The 23,399-nt window shown below is 34.2% G+C and overlaps 1 protein-coding gene across 6 annotated transcripts in view; it reads left to right on the forward strand.

Moving 5' to 3' along the window:
* Window positions 1-23,399, forward strand: part of LOC128207950 (calcineurin B homologous protein 1-like) — a 42,407-nt gene extending 19,008 nt beyond the window's left edge. Inside the window, exons 5-10 of one of the 6 annotated variants that reach the window (XR_008256781.1) lie at window positions 242-345; window positions 7,044-7,198; window positions 9,060-9,143; window positions 10,795-10,911; window positions 11,878-11,963; window positions 14,625-14,792. Coding sequence is in view for 2 of the 6 variants with exons in the window: in XM_052911174.1 (XP_052767134.1) it covers window positions 242-345; window positions 16,101-16,181; window positions 18,966-19,019 (239 nt within the window). In the remaining 4 variants the exon portion in view is untranslated. Of the gene's footprint in view, window positions 1-241; window positions 346-1,411; window positions 1,475-3,097; window positions 3,129-4,099; window positions 4,192-7,043; window positions 7,199-9,059; window positions 9,144-10,794; window positions 10,912-11,877; window positions 11,964-14,624; window positions 14,793-16,100; window positions 16,182-18,965 lie in introns of those variants that run through there. The other 5 variants (XR_008256782.1, XR_008256784.1, XR_008256783.1 and 2 more) reach the window with 5 other exon arrangements.

Raw genomic sequence — 23,399 nt, forward strand, 5'->3', positions numbered from 1 at the left:
ATGCGTAAAAAAGTTTGTTGTTTTTTCCAAACTGGTTTAACTACCTAAGAAATGATAAATAAGCAAACCTTCATTTCTTGGATTCTCAAGGATAAAGTTTTATAATTCGTAAATACTCTTGGTATTTGAATATAAACTTTCTAAAATAAAATATGTCTAAGCCTCAGAAAATTGTGTTACGGATGCCTCTGCAAAATAGCTTTATAAAGCATATATTATGCTGATTTTTCTGTGTTTTCAGTTGCTTTCAAGATGTATGACTTGGACAGTGATGAGAAGATCTCCCGAGACGAATTGTTGGCCGTGTTACACATGATGGTCGGAGACAATATCTCAGAAGACCAGGTTAGTACTTTCCAGGCATTGTATATAGTAATCTATATTATGAAATATCAGGTGCTTCACTCACTTGAGTTATAGTTATCCCCCGCCTATGAAATAGGGAGGGGGATATTGAAATGGCGTTGTCCGTCCGTCCTTCCGTCCGTCTTTTCTTCCGTCCGTCCTTCCTTCCGTCCGTCACCTGCGTATTCTCAGTAACTAGCTGGTAGAATTTCATGAAACTTAAAATAAATATGATCCACTATACTGGAATGATGCCTGTCCAAAAAAAAATTTGATTGGTCAATTGTCCTTGGAGTTATTGCCCTTGATTTTTTGAAAAATGCACATTCACAGCCATTTCTCAGTCACTAGCTGGCAGAATTTCATGAAACTTAAAATAAATATGAATTACTATACTGGGATGATGCCTGTTCATTTTTTTTTGGGATTGGTCAATTGTACTTGGAGTTATTGCCCTTGATTTTTTGAAAAACTCTCATTTACAGCCATTTCTCAGTAACTTGTTGGTAGAAATTCATGTTAAAATATAAGGTCATTGGTTACATGTTTGTCTAGCTTGTCTTCATCGTCGGATATACCCCCGATACACTACTACGCTATGCTTTGTTGTGTACTGTCGGAGATTTGGCTGGGAAAATCTCGTAATCATGAATAATTAATGAATCAGTTTTATTGGTTCTGCAATGTACTAGATGCTTTCCCATTGAAAAATATTCTGGCGAAAGCTGGAATTGAACCGGGTCTGTCTTTTCATTATAATAATATTTGTCAGCAGTGAAGAACACTGCAATGGAGGCTACTGATACTACGGCGTTATTGAAAAATGTTAAATTGTAAAATTCAAAATCATTGGAAGAAGAGTTGTCTCCCCTGCCTCATGCATATTCATTAAAACAAGATTTTGTCAGTTAAAGTATGTTCCTCCATAAAGTTTATGCTAAAATAAGAGATAAGATAATGATAAACAGTTGACATTCCAGACAGAACTGTATTGAATATGCTGTATATTTTCCAGTTGAACAGCATGGTAGGCAGAACTGTATTGAATATGCTGTATATTTTCCAGCTGAACAGCATGGTAGGCAGAACTGTATTGAATATGCTGCATATTTTCCAGCTGAACAGCATGGTAGGCAGAACTGTATTGAATATGCTGTATATTTTCCAGCTGAACACCATTGCCAACAGAACTGTATTGAATATGCTGTATATTTTCCAGCTGAACAGCATGGTAGGCAGAACTGCATTGAATATGCTGTATATTTTCCAGCTGAACAGCATTGCAGACAGATCTGTATTGAATATTCCGTATATTTCACAGCTGAACAGCATTGCAGACAGAACTCTATTGAATATGCTGTATATTAGTAGGGTAAAAAGGGGACTCTCGCGGCCATCTTTGGCGGTTTCCCGCGTTAGCGGCCATCTTTGGCGATTTCCCGCGTTAACGGCCAGGGGACTCTCGCGGCCATGTTTGACGATTTCCCGCGTTAACGGCCATGGGGACTCTCGCGGCCATATTTGACGGTTTCCCGCGTTAGCGGCCATATTTAACCATTGTTTGAAATCCAAGACAAAGGGTCATTGTTTAACTGGGTCTCCATTGATTAACAGTATTCATTTCAATAGAAGGGATATAAACAATAGCATTGTCACACTAACCACATCAGTGTATTGTATGTCAAAGGACAACTCATCCAACGTTTCTAACATAGGGTCATCGACCTAGGATCTATTTAATGGTATTGTTTTCCCTCATCAGACGATGGACTTATCATAACCTCCACCATCTTTATATGTGATCAAACGGATTCTTTTATATGTAAGATCACAGGTCATTGACAAACAAAAGTTCATCAGAACCCAGCCATCGCGTGATCGAAAGTGATTTCAAGAAATTGAATGACTAAAGCCTGACCGTTTAGTGTCAATTCGTACAACAACACCATATCTAATAGCCACCCAATTACTCTCCAACGTACCCATTATAAAAACTTAAAAGTGAAGACAGTTAAATTAGCTGCTGATGGCTCAAAAGACGAGATTGTCGTTATCATATATCTAGTTTATCATTCAGGATGACTAAAGCACTTCCACTGTGGTGAGCTATCACAATAAATCACTTATTAAACCATTGTCAAATGCCAGCGCTCGATTCACTGGACTCTGTTTATCATTATGGACACCTCCGTTGAACCTTACAATGACATGAAAGTTTTTCAAACAACTTACTAAATAATCTTTTATTTTGACCACCAAAAGTAGGTTTTGAAGATATAACAGTTTTGTCCTCTCTTAGCTTCTTTTGAGTTTCACTATTTTTATTAAATCGGTAAAGGATTCACACAATTTCTTTATCAAATAACCTCATACCTTAAAGGTATGATGTATCGTTTACATTTCATTAAATCAACCCTACAGAAATGTTAAGATGTGTTCGATCTTATTGTAATGAAAACGTGAATGTTTTTTATTATTTATTTTTGTGTATAACTATTTCATTCCATTAATACAATATTTTAAAATTTAACAAGACCAAATTGAGATTTATAAGTTGAGGACATGTCTGACGAGCTATTTTATACCATTCCGGTATGTTGTATCAATAAATAAAATATCAGACAAGATTTTAATATTTATTTTCTTATAAGTACAATACAATGCAAATACAAATAAAGTTGATTATAATTGAATTCAAACAATTTGTTTAACAAAGATCATACATTTTTATTTATTTTTTTATTTATTTTAGGTTACATTTCAACAGTAGAGCAGTAGATAACATCACATGAAATTACATGAAATTAGATGTAATTTGGTATAAAACATAGAAATTATATGTATTGTATCTTATAATGTCCATAAGCATATGATTTAATTCCATCTTCTAATAAAAATCTTTTGTCATCAAAACTAGATAATCCTACTTTGCTGATTGTTTCCAGATAAATTTTATGGTTATGACTTCTTAATGAATGCATTGTTGAGTGCATTTGAGAATTATTAAATAATACATGTTTATAATCATTAAGAGTCAATGATTCTTTAACAACCGCTTTTGATATCCCTTTTGCTCTTTTCTCGTCTATATCATCACACTTAAATGCATACATTTTCGATCGCAATATTCACTAATACATTTCTCATTTGTTTCACTTTTCATTTTTCCCATTACTTTTTTGTTGAAGTCACTATATAAAAAATGATCTTTAGGGAAATCTGAAGTGTCAAACAAATGTGAATAGACCAACATATCTTGGAAAATGTCCGGTGTTGTACATGATACTAAAAATGAATCTGGGTCCGTTAATTCTAGCTCAACGTTGCTACCATACACATTTTTCAAATGATTATAATAAAAATCGTACATGGTATATTTTGACAAATCAAGGATACTCATTCCAACAAAAATTGGTTTATTTAATTTAATTTTTTTGCGACTTAATTCAACACCAACAAGGTCTTCAGAAAAAATCCGGTGCATCTTATAAGTGGGTTTGGATGACACCTTCTGTAGTCGTTTTTCTGTATGAACAAGTTCTACGGACCGATGCTTCCGAAGATTTTCCATGGTTTTTCCTGAAAGTAAACAAAATTGAACTGCTCAATATATGTTTTTATGATGGTATCCGTCGTTAGATACCTGTGTTTTGGATGAGGGATATGAAAATGGAACCGAAAAATACACTTTTTACTTGCCGGTAGTTAGTTTTGGTCAGTTTTACTTTAGGTTCATAATTGTACATGAGCACTTGTAAGCGTCTGATTGAAGATGAATGAAATACCAAAAAGTGAAACTACGCCTGACAATTATTGAACAGTTGTTTTTGTAGATAAGTATTAGTGGTATGAAAGTGACAATAAATTTATTGTATAAATTACATACGGGCAGATCATACAAAAATGATAACAATGCAATAATTAACACGAACCCCCAAAAAACAAAAAAACAACAACAAAAAACAACAACCTTACCGAAGACCGAGTTGTTCATGAGTTTGAAGAAGTTCTTCTCGAAAGCAGTCTTGGCTTGTTGTCGCATTTTGGTGTTGAACTCAACGTAGGGTTTCATGAAAGCCTCTTGTTGGAACTCTAATACTTTATGTATTTTTTTCAATTTTAGACCGAGTTGGAGATACAGTTGCAGGTTGCGATAGTGAAGTACATAATTCTGTTTGTTTTCTAAAGTGTTGAGTAATTTTTCCACCTTTGCTCTGGGTGGAAGTTCCTCACTGTTGTGTAAATGTTTCAACACATGTTGAGCATAAGGAGATAATTTTTCATTGGGTGTGAATTTACGTTCCAGAGCTAATGGGTAGTCGTTATGACTGTCATGTAAATGTTTTGGATATTCTAGATCTACTTCTAGAATATACCCCTTAGATCCATCCTCTGGTATTTTTTCAGGTTCAAAAGTATCAATTTCTTCCTTCTCTAAAAACTTAAAGAAGCCTGTTGGTAGTTGTTGTGACATACTGTAACCATAAAGATTATTGACATCATAATAAGCTAGAAATGAGGTTTCTTTTGTAGGATCATAATCATTCAAATATTCATTGTTTGCTTTTTTGTATCTATTTGATATTTGACTAATACCACCTCGAATTCCTTTTTCGATAAATAAAATTTGATCAATGTCTGTCATGAGCTCTAGAGTGACTTCAGTCATTTTCAACATTGCCTGCCAGCTCAATCCCGGACTGGTGTAAAAGTGACAAGGGTCTAAACCATAACACTTCAGTGACATATCACGAAAATTTTCAAAAACATCAGCTAATAACAATATGTCTGTTTTTAAATAGAGATCATGGTATTCTCCAAGACTTTTTAGTTTAAATGTTTGATATACTTGCTTTGCATGTTCATAGTCTTCTTTTGATATATTTTCAGCATCTTCAAATTTATCCCAGTCAGTCATGAACTCGTAAGGATAAACACCCTTTCTTAGCAGGAGGTTTCCATGATCTTTGATTTCTGAATGAAAGTGATGGAAAGACTGTGGGCCATTTTGAGCTAAGTTATCTACAAGGGTCCCAAGAGATGAAGGGAGAAAACCCAAAGAGTCAATAAACCTAAGATTTCCAATACTAAAACTGATATACTTTTCAACTGACTGTGGGATGCAATTGATTTTATAATTTTTGAATGTACCAATGCTTTGACAAAGCAAGTGACCATCAAAATTTTTAAGATTGTGGAAGATGACTGGGATGAAACTGGGTTGTTTACCGGTACATTGTAAATTACAATTCATATGTGCAGCTCCTATGTATTTCCCACTTGTGTGATCATGATGTCGTGCTTTCTTTTCCTTGTTACCAAATACTTTTTGACATAAACAACATGTGTTTGCTTGTTCGAACTGTTTTTCTTCACTTTCCTTTAAAACTAGGGGTTTGATATTTTGCATATGTTGCTGTATTTCATGACTTTCTCGTAAAAGACATTCTAACAATTTTTTTGGTGCATCTGGACCTCTGTAGATAACAGTATCTTTGGTTAATTTTGAATCAGTTGAAATAACTTTATATCCAAAGGAACAGGGTTCTAACAATTGATTTTTTGATGTTGAAGCTGTTTGGTTGTTAGTCTCTATTGGTTTATTTAATGTTTCAAAATCAGCCACAATAACAGAAGGGACACACAGTGATTTTTCATAATCTTTAAATTCAAGAAAGCAGTCTGCTCCTGATGGAAGTTCAATTTTTTGAGCATCATGGACTTGACAGTATGAAAGGTGATCATCTAATAAACTTTGTTTACTAAATCCATGGAGGCAATATCGACAATAGTAATATGCACGATGTCCTTTCTTACCATGACTAAGAAACCTGTTTATGTTTTTTATAAGCACATAATGTGAACTGTTTTCTGATTGCAAAAGCAATAAGTCAATATGATGGAGTCTGTTTTGACAATTTGTAATGCGTAGTGGAAGAACATCATTGTCTTCAAAAGTAAACACATTTACAGACAAAAATGGGTTTTGCTTCTCAAATTGATTTATTTGATTCAATGACATTGGAAACAGCAGACCTTTTGTGTTTAATTCATTTTCAAATTGTTCATAATCACTCACCAGAGGGGAATCCAAGGGATGAAGGGATGCTAAACAACACCATAGAAAGCACTTTTGGTCAAGATTTCTTATGTTTAGTAAACTTTGATAGTTAATAAGAGGCTTTGGTAGCTCTACAAAACTAGATCCGGACACTTGAGAATATTTCACAGTGTGTACAGTTATACTTAATACTTGTTTGAGAATCCACCCAGAGCTTTCTCTTATATGCTTCATTTAAGTTGTTTTCATCAAATGTTATCAAATTTAAACTTCTATAACTCTTAGATCTAAAATGTGGAGTTGATGTATTGTCTCCATCTTTTGTGTGTTTCACTAGCTCAACCTGCACTGATAAATACCATTTAATAGGATACAATTGAAGTCTTTTTTCTAAAATATTTTGAATGTTTTTATTGGCATTGGCAAAAAATGCCAACAGATCATATTGTTCATGTTGATTTGGTTGTATGGTGAAATCTTGAATGTTTTCATTAATAGCATGTTCATAACTGTGGTCCATTTTTGTAGATGATGGTGTTCTTGCAGTGGAAGTTGGTGTTGATGATGGTGTTGATGATGGTGTTCTTGCAGTCGAAGATGGTGTAGATAATTGACTGTAGTTGTGTTCATTTTGAAGGTGAGGACTTGGAGAGAGCGGTGTTCTTGCAGTAGAAGATGGTGTAGATAGCTGACTGTAGCTGTGCTCGTTCTGAAGTTGTGAAGTGGTGAGAAGTCCTGTTGTATGATCTACATTGCTTGTTGAAGAGGAGCTTTGGGTGTCGCTGCTTGGAGGTATTTGATTATATGGAGTTATTTTTCCACCAGTTTGTTGATGTTTTCTAGACAAGTGTTTTTTAAGATAATCTTTTCTTTTAAATTTGTCTCCACAAACTTCACAATTGTAAAAACTTTTGTGTGTGAGCGCATGAGATATCAAAGAAGTCTTGTTCTTAAAGTGTTTTCCACAAGTATCACACTCAAATATTTTTGAATCCAATTTTATCCTTTTTTGTCTCTGATATTCCTCATATTCATGCGCATATTTTGAAGTAAGGTAATCACTAAAACTGATCATCCATGTTTGAAGGTTAATGTTAAACTGATCCCACTTCAAGTCAGAAATGCTTTAAATATTCTACCTTTTCCAGCTTATACATTGTAAACGATCCACTTTTCTTGGGTTGGTTTTTTCCTAACAATAGCTTTTGTCGTTTTAAGCTCAATTTTCATTTTTTTCTTTGGTGATTGTTCTGTCTTTGTAGTTGTTCTTTTACGACCTTTTGTTTCTAATAAATCTTTTGTAGTAGGCCATGCTTTTTCAAAAACAATATTTGATCGTTTTACAAACTTTTTATGCCCCCACAAAGTGGCGGCATATAGGGTTGCCCTTGTCCGTACGTACGTACGTACGTACGTACGTCCCGAAGATTGTTTCCGATCTAATTCTTGAAAACCGTTTGTCCAATCCTCACCAAACTTTAAACACATGTTTGTGACCATCATATCTTGATCAAGTTCGATAGTCATGGAAATCGCTTTAGTCATTTAGGAGTTACGGCCCTTTTTTGCCAAAAATTCCCGAAGATTGTTTCCGATCTAATTCTTGAAAACCGTTTGTCCAATCCTCACCAAACTTTAAACACATGTTTGTGACCATAATATCTTGATCAAGTTCGATAGTCATGGAAATCGCTTTAGTCATTTAGGAGTTACGGCCCTTTTTTGCCAAAAATACTTCAAAAATATATGTTTCCAATCTAATTCTTGAAAAGTATGTGTCCAATCCTCACCAAACTTTACATACATGATTGTGACCATAATATCTTGATCAAGTTCGATAGCCATGGAAATCGCTTTTGTCATTTAGGAGTTACGGCCCTTTATTTGCAAAAAAAGACTTGAAAAATACGTCCCGAAGATTGTTTCCGATCTAATTCTTGAAAACTGTTTGTCCAATCCTCACCAAACTTTTAACACATGTTTGTGACCATAATATCTTGATCAAGTTCGATAGCCATGGAAATCGCTTTAATCATTTAGGAGTTAGGGCCCTCAGATTATCCTGAATAATCATTATGGCTTATTTTCTGTGACAAAAAATCGAAGTGGGGGCATCCGTGTCCTATGGACACATTTCTAGTTTTCTTTGGATTTAAAAGTTGTCCTCCTTTTTGATGTGAAGTATCCTTAATATCTCTTGGATCATCGTTCAATTTATTATGTATTGATGATTGTTCCAATTTTTTATGATGAAACTGGTTATTGTTATCACTTTTTGTAAATTCCTTCCTCATATGTTCATATTTTGATTTTGAAATCAATACTAGTTCTTGAGCCATGACTCACAAGGTTGTATTAATATAATAAATTGCTTAAAAATTTTTAGGAGGAGAGCTCTTCTCTTTTTTTGTGATAGCCCTTTTACCACAAACTTACGAATGACATTCCTATATCTTTTCAATGACTTTTTGATATTGTCGGAAATTTTTAGATTTCCAATGAGAATATTGTAAACCACTTCCACAATCACACTCATTTGTGATTTTGTTAATGCTTTTATCAGCATTTTTTGTTGATTTTCACTTGTGTTTAAGAGAAATTTTAAAAAATACTTTTCCTTTTCCATTTTTTCACTCATATTTTTCTTTTTCAGGTCGAAAGACAATCAACGTCTGAGAGGGAAATATGTTGGTGCGCAATTTATACAACTTGTTTGAATGTGGGCTTACATCAACGAGTAAGTAAGAGTATTTGTTTTGTGTTGCTTTTTTATAGGCATCCATAAAATATTTTAAATCACCTGGAAACATTTGACGAGCAAGTGTTTGAATCTGAAGTTGGTCTCTCTGGTTATTAAACAATACAAAGTAATGACTATTCAGACTAATAGTTCGGAAATACTTTCCTCCAGAAAACAGATTTTGTACCACAAAAAACACTGAAAAAATTTTGTGGTGACTATAAATCGTAAATAAGTTCACAATGTCAATACTTTCTGAAGCCTTTTGCACTAAATCATCAATGACTAAAATCTTAAATCCAGAGTCGTATGCCCAAAGATCCATATCTTCTTTAGATGGTAAACCTTCAAAGAATTCTATGTTTTGCACATGTGTTTTCATGCTGTCATATAATGGTTGATAAGTTGAATAACAGTATATAATTTTTCTTGGAGCATCATTAAACATGGAATTTGCACTCTTAAAAAGTTCAAAAAGAAAGGTAGATTTTCCGCTACCACTCGCTCCCGCTATAATGCAAGTAGCTGGACTTTCAAATTTCACAACAGTGTTTGTCATGATGTTAATATGAAGACTTCAGCAATATAAATGATCTTAAGATTGAAAAACAACAACACTTTTAATGTAGTTATACATTTTTTATTAATGCTCTACATAATTGGTTAAAAACACATTGATTTTGTACACAGTCATTAAACATGCTACTGACATAATTGTATACACATAAATCATTACTATGAACATCATTGGAAAACATATTTACAATATCATAAAACAATACACCATTCAATCTATGAATCAAGAAAAATAAACAGTACATTCCACACACATCACTATACAAACTTTGTAATTGCTTTGAATTTGTTATAAGTGATGAAAAATTTGATGTGTATTGAGGGAAATAGTCATTAAAGTAGTTGACAGGCATTCCATAACTATCAAAATATTCTATGGTGGTAGAGTTTGGAAAGTAAAAGGCACACCAATGCCTTCCTGTCTTTGTATGATCATCTGTATTTGCTATAAATCCACATGGAATATTCATTTCTGTAGGAAGTTCGTTTGCTGCATAAACACCCAAGTACAGACTTTCTTAGCAAAGGGAAACAATCTAAACAACACTGAATTTGGGATGTATTCATTCTGTAATTATGTCTCTTTGTGAATTGATTTGAAAAAAAGCAGGAGAGCTACTATGTACAATACAACTTGTTGTATCTGTCAATGATGTCTTAAACTGAACCTCTAAACGCACATTGCCTGTTTTAACAAGAGAAAGAAATGTGTTGTCATCTAAAAAGTTTGGTTCTAACTGAAACGAAAAAAGTGTTGATGATTTGGCAAAGTCCTCTCTATTTATATCCAGTCCTGAGTTTTTGCCCCACTGTCCATTTGTTAGAAACATGTTTGTGTAGGCTCTCATAAAAGATTGCCCTTCAGATGCATCAAAATTTAATTTTAATGGGCTACCCCACACTGGAACACCATCCACATATAAACATATGCTTTGAATGTTACAGTTTAAGAAATGAAATGGATTGGATTTATAATCACCAGATAAAGCCTTTGATTTTACAAATGCCACAACTAATTTGTTTGGTTTTTGTCCTTGAAACAAATTATCCCATGTAAACATTGTACTTCCAGCAGCAAGACTTTGCGATCGACACTCTACTCTGTCAAATGGATATTTAGCTGTGCTGTTTTTCAACAACTCTGCATGAGCTACAATAAGAGCTGGATTGACTCTTACCTTCTTTGCTAGTAAGTAAATGTCTATAATCTTTATTTTATAGTTGGGAGATGCATCCCCTGCTGATAAACAAAATGCTGGAGAGCTTCGGTATAATTTCAATTTGACATCAACTTGATTTAGTTAATAGCGTTTAATAGTAAATAAACTGTGATATATTGGTCCTTGAAGCTCCAGAATCTTGGAGCCTTTAATGTATTCTGATCTTAAAAAGAGACCATTATTACCAGCGCTGGCATCCGTAATAACTGCTCCAGTACTGTCATTATCATCTTTAATATTTAATTGAGATAATAATTGCGAATGGCTAGCATCATGACCGCTGTGTAACAAAGTCTAAATCATTGCATTATATGGATTGTAATTTGAAGAAATTACAGCTTTGTTTTGTAATGAGACTTCAGTGGCTGAAAATAATGCTTTTAAGAATAAATTTACAGGTCCCACTTTAACACTTGTAATATCACTACCATCTGGATTAGTAACTTTTAATTTCACACATCGAGAGATCGAGATAGTCCATTGAATTTTGTCCACTTATTTGGAACTCGATAGGAGTATCATCTGACACTTGTGATAAAGGTCGAATTTCTTGGTAATGCACATCACTGACAGCAACTTGTGTAGGTGGTAAATCAAATAATAATAGTTCATTTGGAACACCCTCAGAAAATCCATCTTGTAAAAAGTATGACATTTTTAATAAGTGAATATGTCCTGGACTGGTCTTGAAGTTTTTCTGTTCACTTTTGTAGCACCGTTTTTAAAGTTTTTTTCTGTAGTTTTTGATGTCTTTTTCACGGATTTTGATGCTTTTTTCAATCATTTTTAACGTTTATTTTGGTGGTATTTTGATCTATTTTCGCTGTCTTTCCGTGTTGTTTTACCTTTTTGATTGAACCCTTAACGTTTGACTGATTGGATGATGTATGCGAAAAAGATGATACTTCAGGTGTTTTTATACCTTCTCGTTTCAGTTCGCTTTTCGCTTGATTTACAATTTGCTGTGTGGGGGAAGTCACGTTCAATGTCAAGTCACTGCTCTCTGCGGAAGCCTTATGAGGTATGGCAAATCCTTTCCCAACCTGTGATTTATTTTGTTTAAAGTAATTAATCCATTTTTCTGGGTTTGGTACATACAACTTAGAGCGATTCATAATTAGGGTAAAATGAGTAACGTTTGAAGTGAAGTGTGAGGTAGACCGGTGAATCAACAAATGTTGCAAAATTGTTGTCTACTGTCTTTATATCAAATTCCATTTCCCGAAACTCTGTTTTATTTAATGGTAAATAAAATGGAGTATCAAACACATAACTCCATTTTTTATCGTAATTTTTTTCCACTCTTCTCAGTAATGCGTGTTCACTGCCATTTACAATGCTTTCTTTAGATATATTCGAATAAATAAATATGGTGTCAGTTAAATCCTTCTTTTTAACTTTATAGTCTGCTTGTAAACAGATTTCTTTTAAAGCTACTTTCCAATATCCATCAAAATGAAGTGGTAACTTCAACTGCACTTTAAAGCTATACGGTTTATTATCAATAAAAATATCATTGCTCTCATTGTCTCTCACAAACACATAACGTTCCATTATTATTGTTCTTGAACTTGATCTGCATCAATCCAGCTATCAAATGATTTTGGAAATCCTTCCCATCGAACAAAATACTCTAATTTCCCTTTGACTTTTCTCTTTTTTAAAACTTTATCAACATACCAAAGACTGTCTGCATCTTTATCAACAGGAATTATTTCATTTTGATTCACATAACCTGATATTGGTTCTTTATTCAAGTCTATGATCTTATACAATGGAAAACCTTGTTTGAAAATCTTGCTCTTTATTTTAAAAACTTCTGTAGTATATTGTTGTTGATACGCTCTTCTAAAGGGATGTTTCGTGTAACTTAATCTAACCAAATCACCAATTTTATATTTAAAGCGAGGAGGCGTTTTGGGGAATTTTTTAGGTTTTAGATACATTTTACTCCAAAGTTGTGTCTCGTTTTTCTTTGTAACATCACTTGGTGCTAATCCATCCAAACTCCGATGAGGGGAATTATTGTAACTATTTACAATATCTTGAAGGTGATCTATATATCTATAATTTCGCTGATATCTTAACATTCTAAATATCATACCACGAAGGGTACGAATGACTCGCTCTGCATAGTTTGCTTTAGCGGTGCTTTGTGTATTAAACAAGTAAACTCTCTTCTTTTGCATAAACGCTTTTAATTCACGATTGATAAATTCAGAACCTCGGTTCGTTCTTAACTTTTTAAACTTATGAACACTAAGAATATCCTTGATTGCTAACAATACCGTGTTAGATTTTTTATTAACTAAGGGTCGAACGGATAGAAAACGTGAAAATATATCTATAACAATGAGTAGGTATTTAACTCCATCATTGTATTTAACTCCATCATTGTATTTAGCAATGTTATCAACTGCCATTAAATCCATATCACCCTGATCGTTCATACCCGCCACTTCAACACGTGGTCTTTTATATGTATGTCTCGCCTGACGTTGAATGGCATACGAATCTTGATTGTTGAGCCATTTCTGTATGAAATAAGTAGTAAATACTCTTGGATAGTTTTGGTTTAATATCCTGTGTAACTTTTTTGCACCCAAAAAGCTGCCTGCGTTTTTAGAATCGAAATAATATTGTGATAGAATATGTTCCTTCTGCGTTTTATCCATGATTAAACATGATCATCGTTGTAAGTAGTTTATATTATGGGACACATGGGTTGTTAATTAAACTAAAGCAAGGAAATGAAAACATGTATAGATATAAATACATTTATTTGAAACTAAACATGTATAAAATAAGTCAGCATATGATCATACAAGCATATACATACAATGACATACATGTACATAAAGTGAATTAAATATTTATTTGAAACATGCAAAAAGGAAATTCGTGAAGTAATAAATATAACAAATCATAACGCCACACAATGCCAGAGTTCTTAATTTCTCATGAATTCTTTTTTCGAAGAAAAATGCAGTAAAACACATACAACATTGCATAATATGTCCATTTTGTTGTGTTGTAAATATTCTTTTGCTCAACGTGATGGACGAAACAGTCGATCGTCAATGCGATTGATTGTCAACACCATTCTTTTCATTTTTTCACACCACCGCTCGGTTTTCATTATCTGCAGATAGTCATTGTTCTCTAGCAAATGTTTGTGTAAATCAATCATTTCAGAGGAAATGTTTGAAATGCGCACAATTTCTTCCCAACTTTGTAGTATATTTTTTTCATTAACTGCGTTTAGCATGTCACTAAAGTAACGTTCTATTTTATACTCATCAATATCAGGGTCTGTATCCATGATACAATCGTGATCTTTTTGAGATGGGAGATCCATCTGGCAACCATAGCAAAGTTGTCTAGTCACCATACCCATAACCTCACACAGTGCCTTCGCATATACAAAGTCAAAGTACGAATTCATTAGCGCGACACTTGTAGAAACTGGAGTATAAATCTCTGTAGTGTCCATAACATTCGTTTTGGAGTCACAATGTTCATTTTCATAAATATCTTGAGATCGTTCACTGCAATCCATGTTAAGTTTTTCTGCTGCGATATGATTACATCAAATGTCGATGAAACACTGAATGTTTGTGCTGTGTTGTATGTCTTTTATAGTTACATATGGTAACGGAAAAATTCAAATTTGAATTTTCAGATCATCCGGGGATATCGCCATATTGAAAACCCGCCAGAGGTTCGGTCCACGTCCATGGTGCTCGGGATGAGTCATTGGAGGACGAAGATCGGGTGTCCTTATGCTGCCATGAAATGTCGTTTTTATGATGTCCAATTATGTTCAAAAATAAACAACTTGGAGAATGTGTTTTATGTTCTAACAACGACTCGTCTCCTTTCTGCCACTGATGTAATCGCAAACCGCAAGAAAAACACTCTACTGTGTCATTTCTGCCAGTATAATAAAATCCTGCTGAAGATAATTGGAACTTGTTTGGTTCTATTTGAGGTGGCCACATGTCGAACGTTTTAAGTCTGTCTTGATAGAATGGCATGCTTGGAGAACTATATTCAAACTCTAATAGTTTTGAAGTTGTCATTTCGACTGTCCGTGTAAGAATGAAGCCAATAACTGAACACTTTCCTTCATATCACAAGAGAGTTTCAAAAATATCAAATGGTAATTGAAGACTTTGGTGACCCTTTTTAAATATTATTTTAATGCGTTGCTGTCTCTCTTTCACAACTATGACAAATTTATCACCAAGTGTGCATGTAATTTCCCTTCTTATTGGTGACCAAGAGACATTTTCAAAACCAAAACCTCTCAAATATGTCTGCAACTCGTTAGAAAAACGTATCTGAGCTTGAACCATTTTTTGTATTTTTTAAACCCTTTAGACAACTGTTTAAGCACAGACTTACACTATCCAATTTGTTCGGTTTGTTACATACAACTATTGACAATCCAAAAAAAAAAAAAAAAAAAAATGTCTTGGACGTTGATTATTCTCGTACTATGGGCTCGTCTTTAAGTCCTGTATATGCGGTTAAAAAGGGAATGAATTTACATCTATCTTGATATTCTTCAATCTCTTGATGGCTATTGTACTGATCAACTATGGTTTGAAAATTGTTAGTTTGTCTTAAAAGAGTTACCATTTTCTGATGACTCTCCTTAACCCACAAATATATACAACGAGCTTCACTATCTCTTGTCCAGGGTAACATATTACCATTCTCATCCCAAAAGGAATCAAACATTCTCCTGTTTGAGTCATATGGTGTCAAATTATAACTCATATTAGCCGGTAAAACAATGGCTGCCAACTTCAATCGCAAAAAGATTAATACTGATAATCAATGGAGACCCAGTTAAACAATGACCCTTTGTCTTGGATTTTAAACAATGGTTAAACATAACCGCTAAATGCGGGAAATCGCCAAATATGACCGCTAACGCGCGAAATCGCTAAATATGGCCGCTAACGCGGGAAACCGTCAAAGATGGCCGCGAGAGTCCCCTGGCCGTTAACGCGGGAAATCGCCAAAGATGGCCGCTAACGCGGGAAACCGCCAAAGATGGCCGCGAGAGTCCCCTTTTTACCCTACTTATATTTTCCAGCTTAACAGCATTGCAGACAGATCTGTATTAAATATTCCCTATATTTTACAGCTGAACAGCATTGCTGACAGAACTACCACGGAGGCTGATGAAGATGGAGATAGCATGATCTCATTTGTGGAGTTTAAAAAGGTTTGTAAACAATTTTTTTTTTTTTAATTTTTAAGATAAAGAGGTTTTGTTTGTACCGGAGGATTAGGTTGGGAAAACCAGAATAGCTATAATTCCGGGCTACAACTATCTTACTCTGAAATTCCACAATTAGTTGTCTGGTTAGCGCAGTCGTTTGCGCAATCGCTTCTCATAAAGGCATCCTGGGTTAAATCCCCAGCCTGGGCCCATGTGAGTGAGTGGTCAACAAGCCTGACAAGTGTCATTATTCTGGATACTCCAGCACAAGATCTCACTCACGAGCAAAGTTGTGCAAATAAATGACTTAGACTAAGTCATTTATTTGCACAACTTTGCTCGATTCGGAAGAAAGTTATAATAACTTATAAGTCTTAGTATAAGTTATTATTACAATACGCATATGTGTAGCAAACAAGATGTTGAAATGTAACTTGGTACATATGTTGCCTGAGACAATACCCATATGTGTAGCAAGCAAGATGTTGAAATGTAACTAGGTACATATGTTGCCTGGGACAAACGCATATATGTGTAGCAAGCAAGATGTTGAAATGTAACTAGGTACATATGTTGCCTGGGACAAACGCATATGTGTAGCAAGCAAGATGTTGAAATGTAACTTGGTACATATGTTGCCTGAGACAATACCCATATGTGTAGCAAGCAAGATGTTGAAATGTAACTTGGTACATATGTTGCCTGAGACAATACCCATATGTGTAGCAAGCAAGATGTTGAAATGTAACTAGGTACATATGTTGCCTGGGACAAACGCATATATGTGTAGCAAGCAAGATGTTGAAATGTAACTTGGTACATATGTTGCCTGGGACAAACGCATATGTGTAGCAAGCAAGATGTTGAAATGTAACTTGGTACATATGTTGCCTGAGACAATACCCATATGTGTAGCAAGCAAGATGTTGAAATGTAACTTGGTACATATGTTGCCTGAGACAATACCCATATGTGTTGCAAGCAAGATGTTGAAATGTAACTAGGTACATATGTTGCCTGAGGCAATACACATATGTATAGCAAGCAAGATGTTGAAATGTAACTAGGTACATATGTTGCCTGGGACAAACGCATATGTGAAGCAAGCAAGATGTTGAAATGTAACTTGGTACATATGTTGCCTGAGACAATACCCATATGTGTAGCAAGCAAGATGTTGAAATGTAACTAGGTACATATGTTGCCTGAGACAATACCCATATGTGTAGCAAGCAAGATGTTGAAATTTAACTTGGTACATATGTTGCCTGAGGCAATACACATATGTATAGCAAGCAAGATGTTGAAATGTAACTAGGTACATATGTTGCCTGGGACAAACGCATATGTGTAGCAAGCAAGATGTTGAAATGTAACTTGGTACATATGTTGCCTGAGGCAATACACATATGTTTAGCAAGCAAGATGTTGAAATGTAACTAGGTACATATGTTGCCTGGGACAAACGCATATGTGTAGCAAGCAAGATGTTGAAATGTAACTTGGTACATATGTTGCCTGGGACAATACCCATATGTGTAGCAAGCAAGATGTTGAAATGTAACTAGGTACATATGTTGCCTGAGACAAACGCATATGTGTAGCAAGCAAAATGTTGAAATGTAACTAGGTACATATGTTGCCTGAGACAAACGCATTTGTGTAGCAAGCAAGATGTTGAAATGTAACTAGGTACATATGTAGCCTGGGACAAAAGCATATGTGTAGCAAGCAAGATGTTGAAATGTAACTAGGTACATATGTTGCCTGGGACAAACGCATATGTATAGCAAGCAAGATGTTGAAATGTAACTTGGTACATATGTTGCCTGAGGCAATACACATATGTATAGCAAGCAAGATGTTAAAATGTAACTAGGTACATATGTTGCCTGGGACAAACGCATATGTGTAGCAAGCAAGATGTTGAAATGAAACTTTGGACATACTTTGCCTTAGACAATGCGCATTTGTATAGCAAGCAAGATGTTGAAATGAAACTTGGTAAATATGTTGCCTGAGACAATACACATATGTATAGCAAGCAATATGTTGAAATGAAAATTGGAACATATGTTGCCTGAGACAATGCGCATATGTATAGCAAGCAAGATGTTGAAATGAAACTTGGTAAATATGTTGCCTGAGACAAACGCATATGTGTAGCAAGCAAGATGTTGAAATAAAACTTGGTAAATATGTTGCCTGGGACAATACACATATGTGTAGCAAGCAAGATGTTGAAATGAAACTTGGTACATATGTTGCCTGAGACAATACACATATGTGTAGCAAGCAAGATGTTGAAATGAAACTTGGTAAATATGTTGCCTGGGACAAACGCATATGTGAAGCAAGCAAGATGTTGAAATAAAACTTGGTAAATATGTTGCCTGGGACAATACACATATGTGTAGCAAGCAAGATGTTGAAATGAAACTTGGTACATATGTTGCCTGAGACAATACACATATGTGTAGCAAGCAAGATGTTGAAATGTAACTTGGTACATATGTTGCCTGAGGCAATACACATGTGTAGCAAGCAAAATGTTGAAATGAAACTTTGGACATACTTTGCCTTAGACAATGCGCATATGTATAGCAAGCAAGATGTTGAAATGAAACTTTGTACATATGTTGTCCAAGCTCTGTGTTATGTTATTGTCAAGTCATTTTACTTTTTTGAATTGAAAAAAAGACAATTATTTGGGTTTGCTTCATGTCGCTTTTATTAAGCCCAATTCTCAATTAACTGATTTTAATCTGCTGTGTGTTCCTGCTTCAGGTTATGGAAAGAGTGGACGTTGAGCAGAAGATGAGTATTCGATTCCTGAACTAGACACCACAAAACACTGCAGCATCAATCCAGTTCCTGAACAAGACACTTCAAAACACTGCAGCATGAATCTATTTTCTCAACAAGAGACCACAAAACACTGCAACATGCTAAACATTCTTGGAGTGACTCTGTTTGAACGTGTAATCATCTAGTTTGTATGAACAGAATTCATGGCAAACTACATGTACATAAAAGTTTCAGTAAAGCTTATGTCGAATGCATTTAACTATCCTGTCACAAAACTTAATATGTGTTATTATTGTTAAGGTACTAATTATTCATTCACTCAGCACTAACTATTTATTTTTATATTTAAACAGGAATTAGGCTATTTATATATTATGATGTATTATATTTATGAAGTACACACTTCTACTTGTAATGCTTTTAGCATGCCATGACTTGACCTGTGTCATAATACTAACAGCAGCTGGTTTGCTTTAATCTGATGGTTATCTTTTAACTTTTATTAGGGTGTTTTGGGTATGTGTGAATGACAAACCGAGTTTGTAAATTACAATTTTTATTGACTGAGCGGTTTTGGATTGAAAATATAAGAAAATGAACAAATTTCAGACCAAATTTTTTAACTGTTTTTCTGTTACTGAAATTAGTCCGACGTAGTCAAAATTGGTCCAGACCAGCAAGTTTTTAGAAGCCCTGCATATTAGTATACAATCTTATATCATAAAGGATTTTCATTTGATTGCTAGTGCTGTAAATAAAGTATGTATATTTTTCACTAAAAAATAATATTTTTTTAAGAATTTTGAGTGGGAAAAAAGCAATAAAAGCTGTAACCTTACAGTTTAATTAAATGTTGTTGCTTTTTTGAAAATTAAAAAAGTTACCTTTTGTTTCAAAATAGTCTGTTTCAAAAGAAACAGCGTGATTTAAGAAATAAATTGGAGTTAATGTTTAATCACTCAAAGACATGGCACTTCCAAACAGATAGAACTGGTAGTTTTCTTTACTTTAAATATATGCAAAGGTTTAAGAATCCACTTTTCTCCCACCTCAGATAAGTAGATCCATTAATTTAACCATGCTAGAAATTCTTATCTTGCCCACGGGCGAAGATAAAATGCCCGTATGGAACTTCTTTTTATGGTCACCACATTGTAATTACCTCCCTTGTTGAAGACTGTCGTCTGTAGCGCATCATGGAAACCTTGTCTTGTGGCAATATTTAGAACGCTAGTTAATCATTTCTCGCTTCAAATGTCACCAGAAAACAGTTTTCACACACCTTTCAAGAAATAATGCTTTACTCTTCTTAGAACTATTTAAAGACCGATCAGACCATTTACATACTCTGAATCACTGCGCGAATATCCATGACAACCACAAATTATCACATATCCGTACGCAATTATTTTCACTAAGCACAAAAGAGTTCCAGCAAAAAAATACATTTTTACTTAATTTTGTTTAACTGAGGTGGGAGAAAAAGGATCTACCATAGCCGCTTGTGTAAGATAGGTTCATCCCGACCCTCATGCAGGGTGTTTTGCGGAAACTCAGTAAACCTCGTTTCCGCAAAACACCCTACGCTCTGGTCGGAATGAACCTATCTTACACTCTCGGCCATGGAAGATACTTATAATCTTGATAGCAATTATATTGGATAGGAAATAACATGCCCTACTTGCATATACAATATGTTAGCAATATATACAGCAAATATGACATACGTTATCATTACAATACATATGAGCATTTAAATATAAGTACATGTTTATTTATTTCTTTTGATGTACTTTTGAAAATATGTTTCCTTGATTAAACGGGTATAGTTAGTTTTGCTGTATGTTATGTGTAAAAGATCTAGTATTTTTGTCATGTTTATAATGGGCCGCTTGTTCCGAACTTTGATAGAGTTAACAATGTGATTAACAACATCGTTGTTAACTTTTAAAGGAAAATATTTACGATGTGCTAAAATATTTAAATATAAACAAGAACAGCTGAAACAGTGGTCTGAAATCTTGTTAAATATACAGTAGATCACAAATGGATCCATTAAATTTTCAGAGCAGGAATTATTTGAAAGTTAACAATAATTGGGTTAACAATGTTGTGAGCTTTAACATAGATCAGACTATCGGCCAAATGTGTATTATATTAGGAGGTACATGTACTCCTTAAAGTTTTACTTGTATTTGAAACTTCATTCGGAACTTCTCCACCATTTTGATCGAAAACAACCTCGGACGTATTCCGGTACATCTGTAGAAGTAGTTTGTAAAATTTTGAATTATGTCATTAACTAAATGTGGTGTTTTAACATGCATTTGTATTATCTAAGTTTAAATTGATTGCCAGTGAAATGTATTATTGCAAACATAATTAAGATTTCCAAGAGTCAAGTCATTAAGTTTAACTGCTAAATTAAATTACTACACAATCTACTTGCAGGTGACTTAAAAAGATCTAATTTCTGACATTGTAAACCGTCCATATTCATCCAAGGTTGTTTTTTTATAAAAATTGCCGAGGAGTTACAAATGTTTGAAACTTGATTCAAATATGGCCATATTGCAGGATCTCTGAAACAAAAACAAATATTTAGAAAATTATTGTTATGAATAGGTTAATTAAAATAAAGAAAATGGTTTAAAACACTTGGTTATGAAAAATATTATATTATTATAAATATACAGATGAAGGTTTTTATTTTATCAAGGGTAATATATAGGTCAAATAGAAGGTTTTTCATCAAGGGTAATATATAGGTCAAATAGAAGGTTTTTATTTCATCAAGGGTAATATATAGGTCAAAGTTTTTATTTCATCAAGGGTAATATATAGGTCAAATAGAAGGTTTTTATTTCATCAAGGGTAATATATAGGTCAAATAGAAGGTTTTTATTTCATCAAGGGTAATATATAGGTCAAAAAGATTATACAAGTTCTTACACTCATAATGCATATTGATGTCAGCAAGTAATATTATATGAAATCCAACTGTCACTGATTTACTCAGAATTTATTATTTACATGTGTTTGTGATGGAAACCGTCTGCCATTTTTTGGCATACATGTAACATTAACAGGCTTTATATATTGCGAAAAAAATCATATTCTTTTTAGATCTCAATTTTTCTTGACAAAATGAGGTTGGCTTTATTTTGTTTAAAAAAAGGTGCTTTTTATTATTTATAATTTATATGCTAAACCAGTAAACGTTAACCCAGTTTTGATAAGCTTTTTTTATTCATGACACATTTAATTCTGTCACCAGAAAAGCATGGCAGACACTTAAGGTTAAGTTTGTCTATTGTTGTCATTGTAGACGGGGTTCTAAAGTTCCGGATTAATCCTGAAATCCATCGTTGGATACCCCCGATACACACCACGCAATGCTTCGTTGTGTACCATTGGCAATTTGACTAGGAAAATCTCATAATCATGAATAATTAATGAGGCAGTTTCATTGGTTCCACAAAGTACCAGATGCTTTACGATTGAAAAATATTCTGGCGAATGCCGGAGTTGAACCGGGTCCGCCTTCTCAGTACAATAATACTTGGCAGCAGTCATGACCAGACGGCCACGGAGACTACTGACACTGTAAAGTTATTGAACAATATTTGAGTGTAACATGCAAATTCATTTGAAGAAGAGTTGTCTCTCCTGCCTCATGCATATTCATTAAAACGAGATTATTAGTCAATTGTCCCACGGTATGTATGAAGTGTAATGGAAGAAAGTAACCGTGGTTGCCAACAATGCCTGAAATCAGGATTAAGAACTTCTGATAATTGTACAGTTGTAAAAATTGTTTTTTGCTCCAACATTTGCATTAAAAGCAGTATGTAATACCTTGAAATGAATATAGATGACTTTGGAAACAATTTCTAAAAGGGGTCTAAGCCCCTTGACCCTCAGTTGGGCATGACTCCCTTTATACTCAAAACAGACCCCAGGCTGTAGACCACATTGTCAGTGTCACACTTTATATACGCAGTACTTTTTGAACAACTTGGTATAGAGCCTTCAATCTTGCGTTGTACTGTGGTCATTATGTCATTAGTTCACCCCTATTGGTTTTTGGGGTCAAAGGTCATTGTTGCCTAAAAAAATGAGCACTTATGTTTCTGATGAATATTTTTGAACAACTTGGTGTAAAATTTTCAAACTTGGTATTGGCCATTTGCTATGGTCAGTAGGTGACCCCTATTTATTTAAAGGTCAAAGGTCAAGGACATGGTCTTAATAGAAATATTATTGGTTTTCCCGACAGGCAACATATCTGATGCACGGAAATCAAGTTTATTTTTGTGATAGCAATTGATGAACTCTTTTAAATTGTAAATGAGCACTTTATCAATTGTCTTGTTGAAAAATGTTTGCAAAATAAAATTTGGTGAAGTGAAA

The sequence above is a fragment of the Mya arenaria genome, chromosome 11 (assembly GCF_026914265.1).
Source record: "Mya arenaria isolate MELC-2E11 chromosome 11, ASM2691426v1".
In the NCBI taxonomy this organism is placed as follows: Eukaryota; Metazoa; Mollusca; class Bivalvia; order Myida; family Myidae; genus Mya; species Mya arenaria.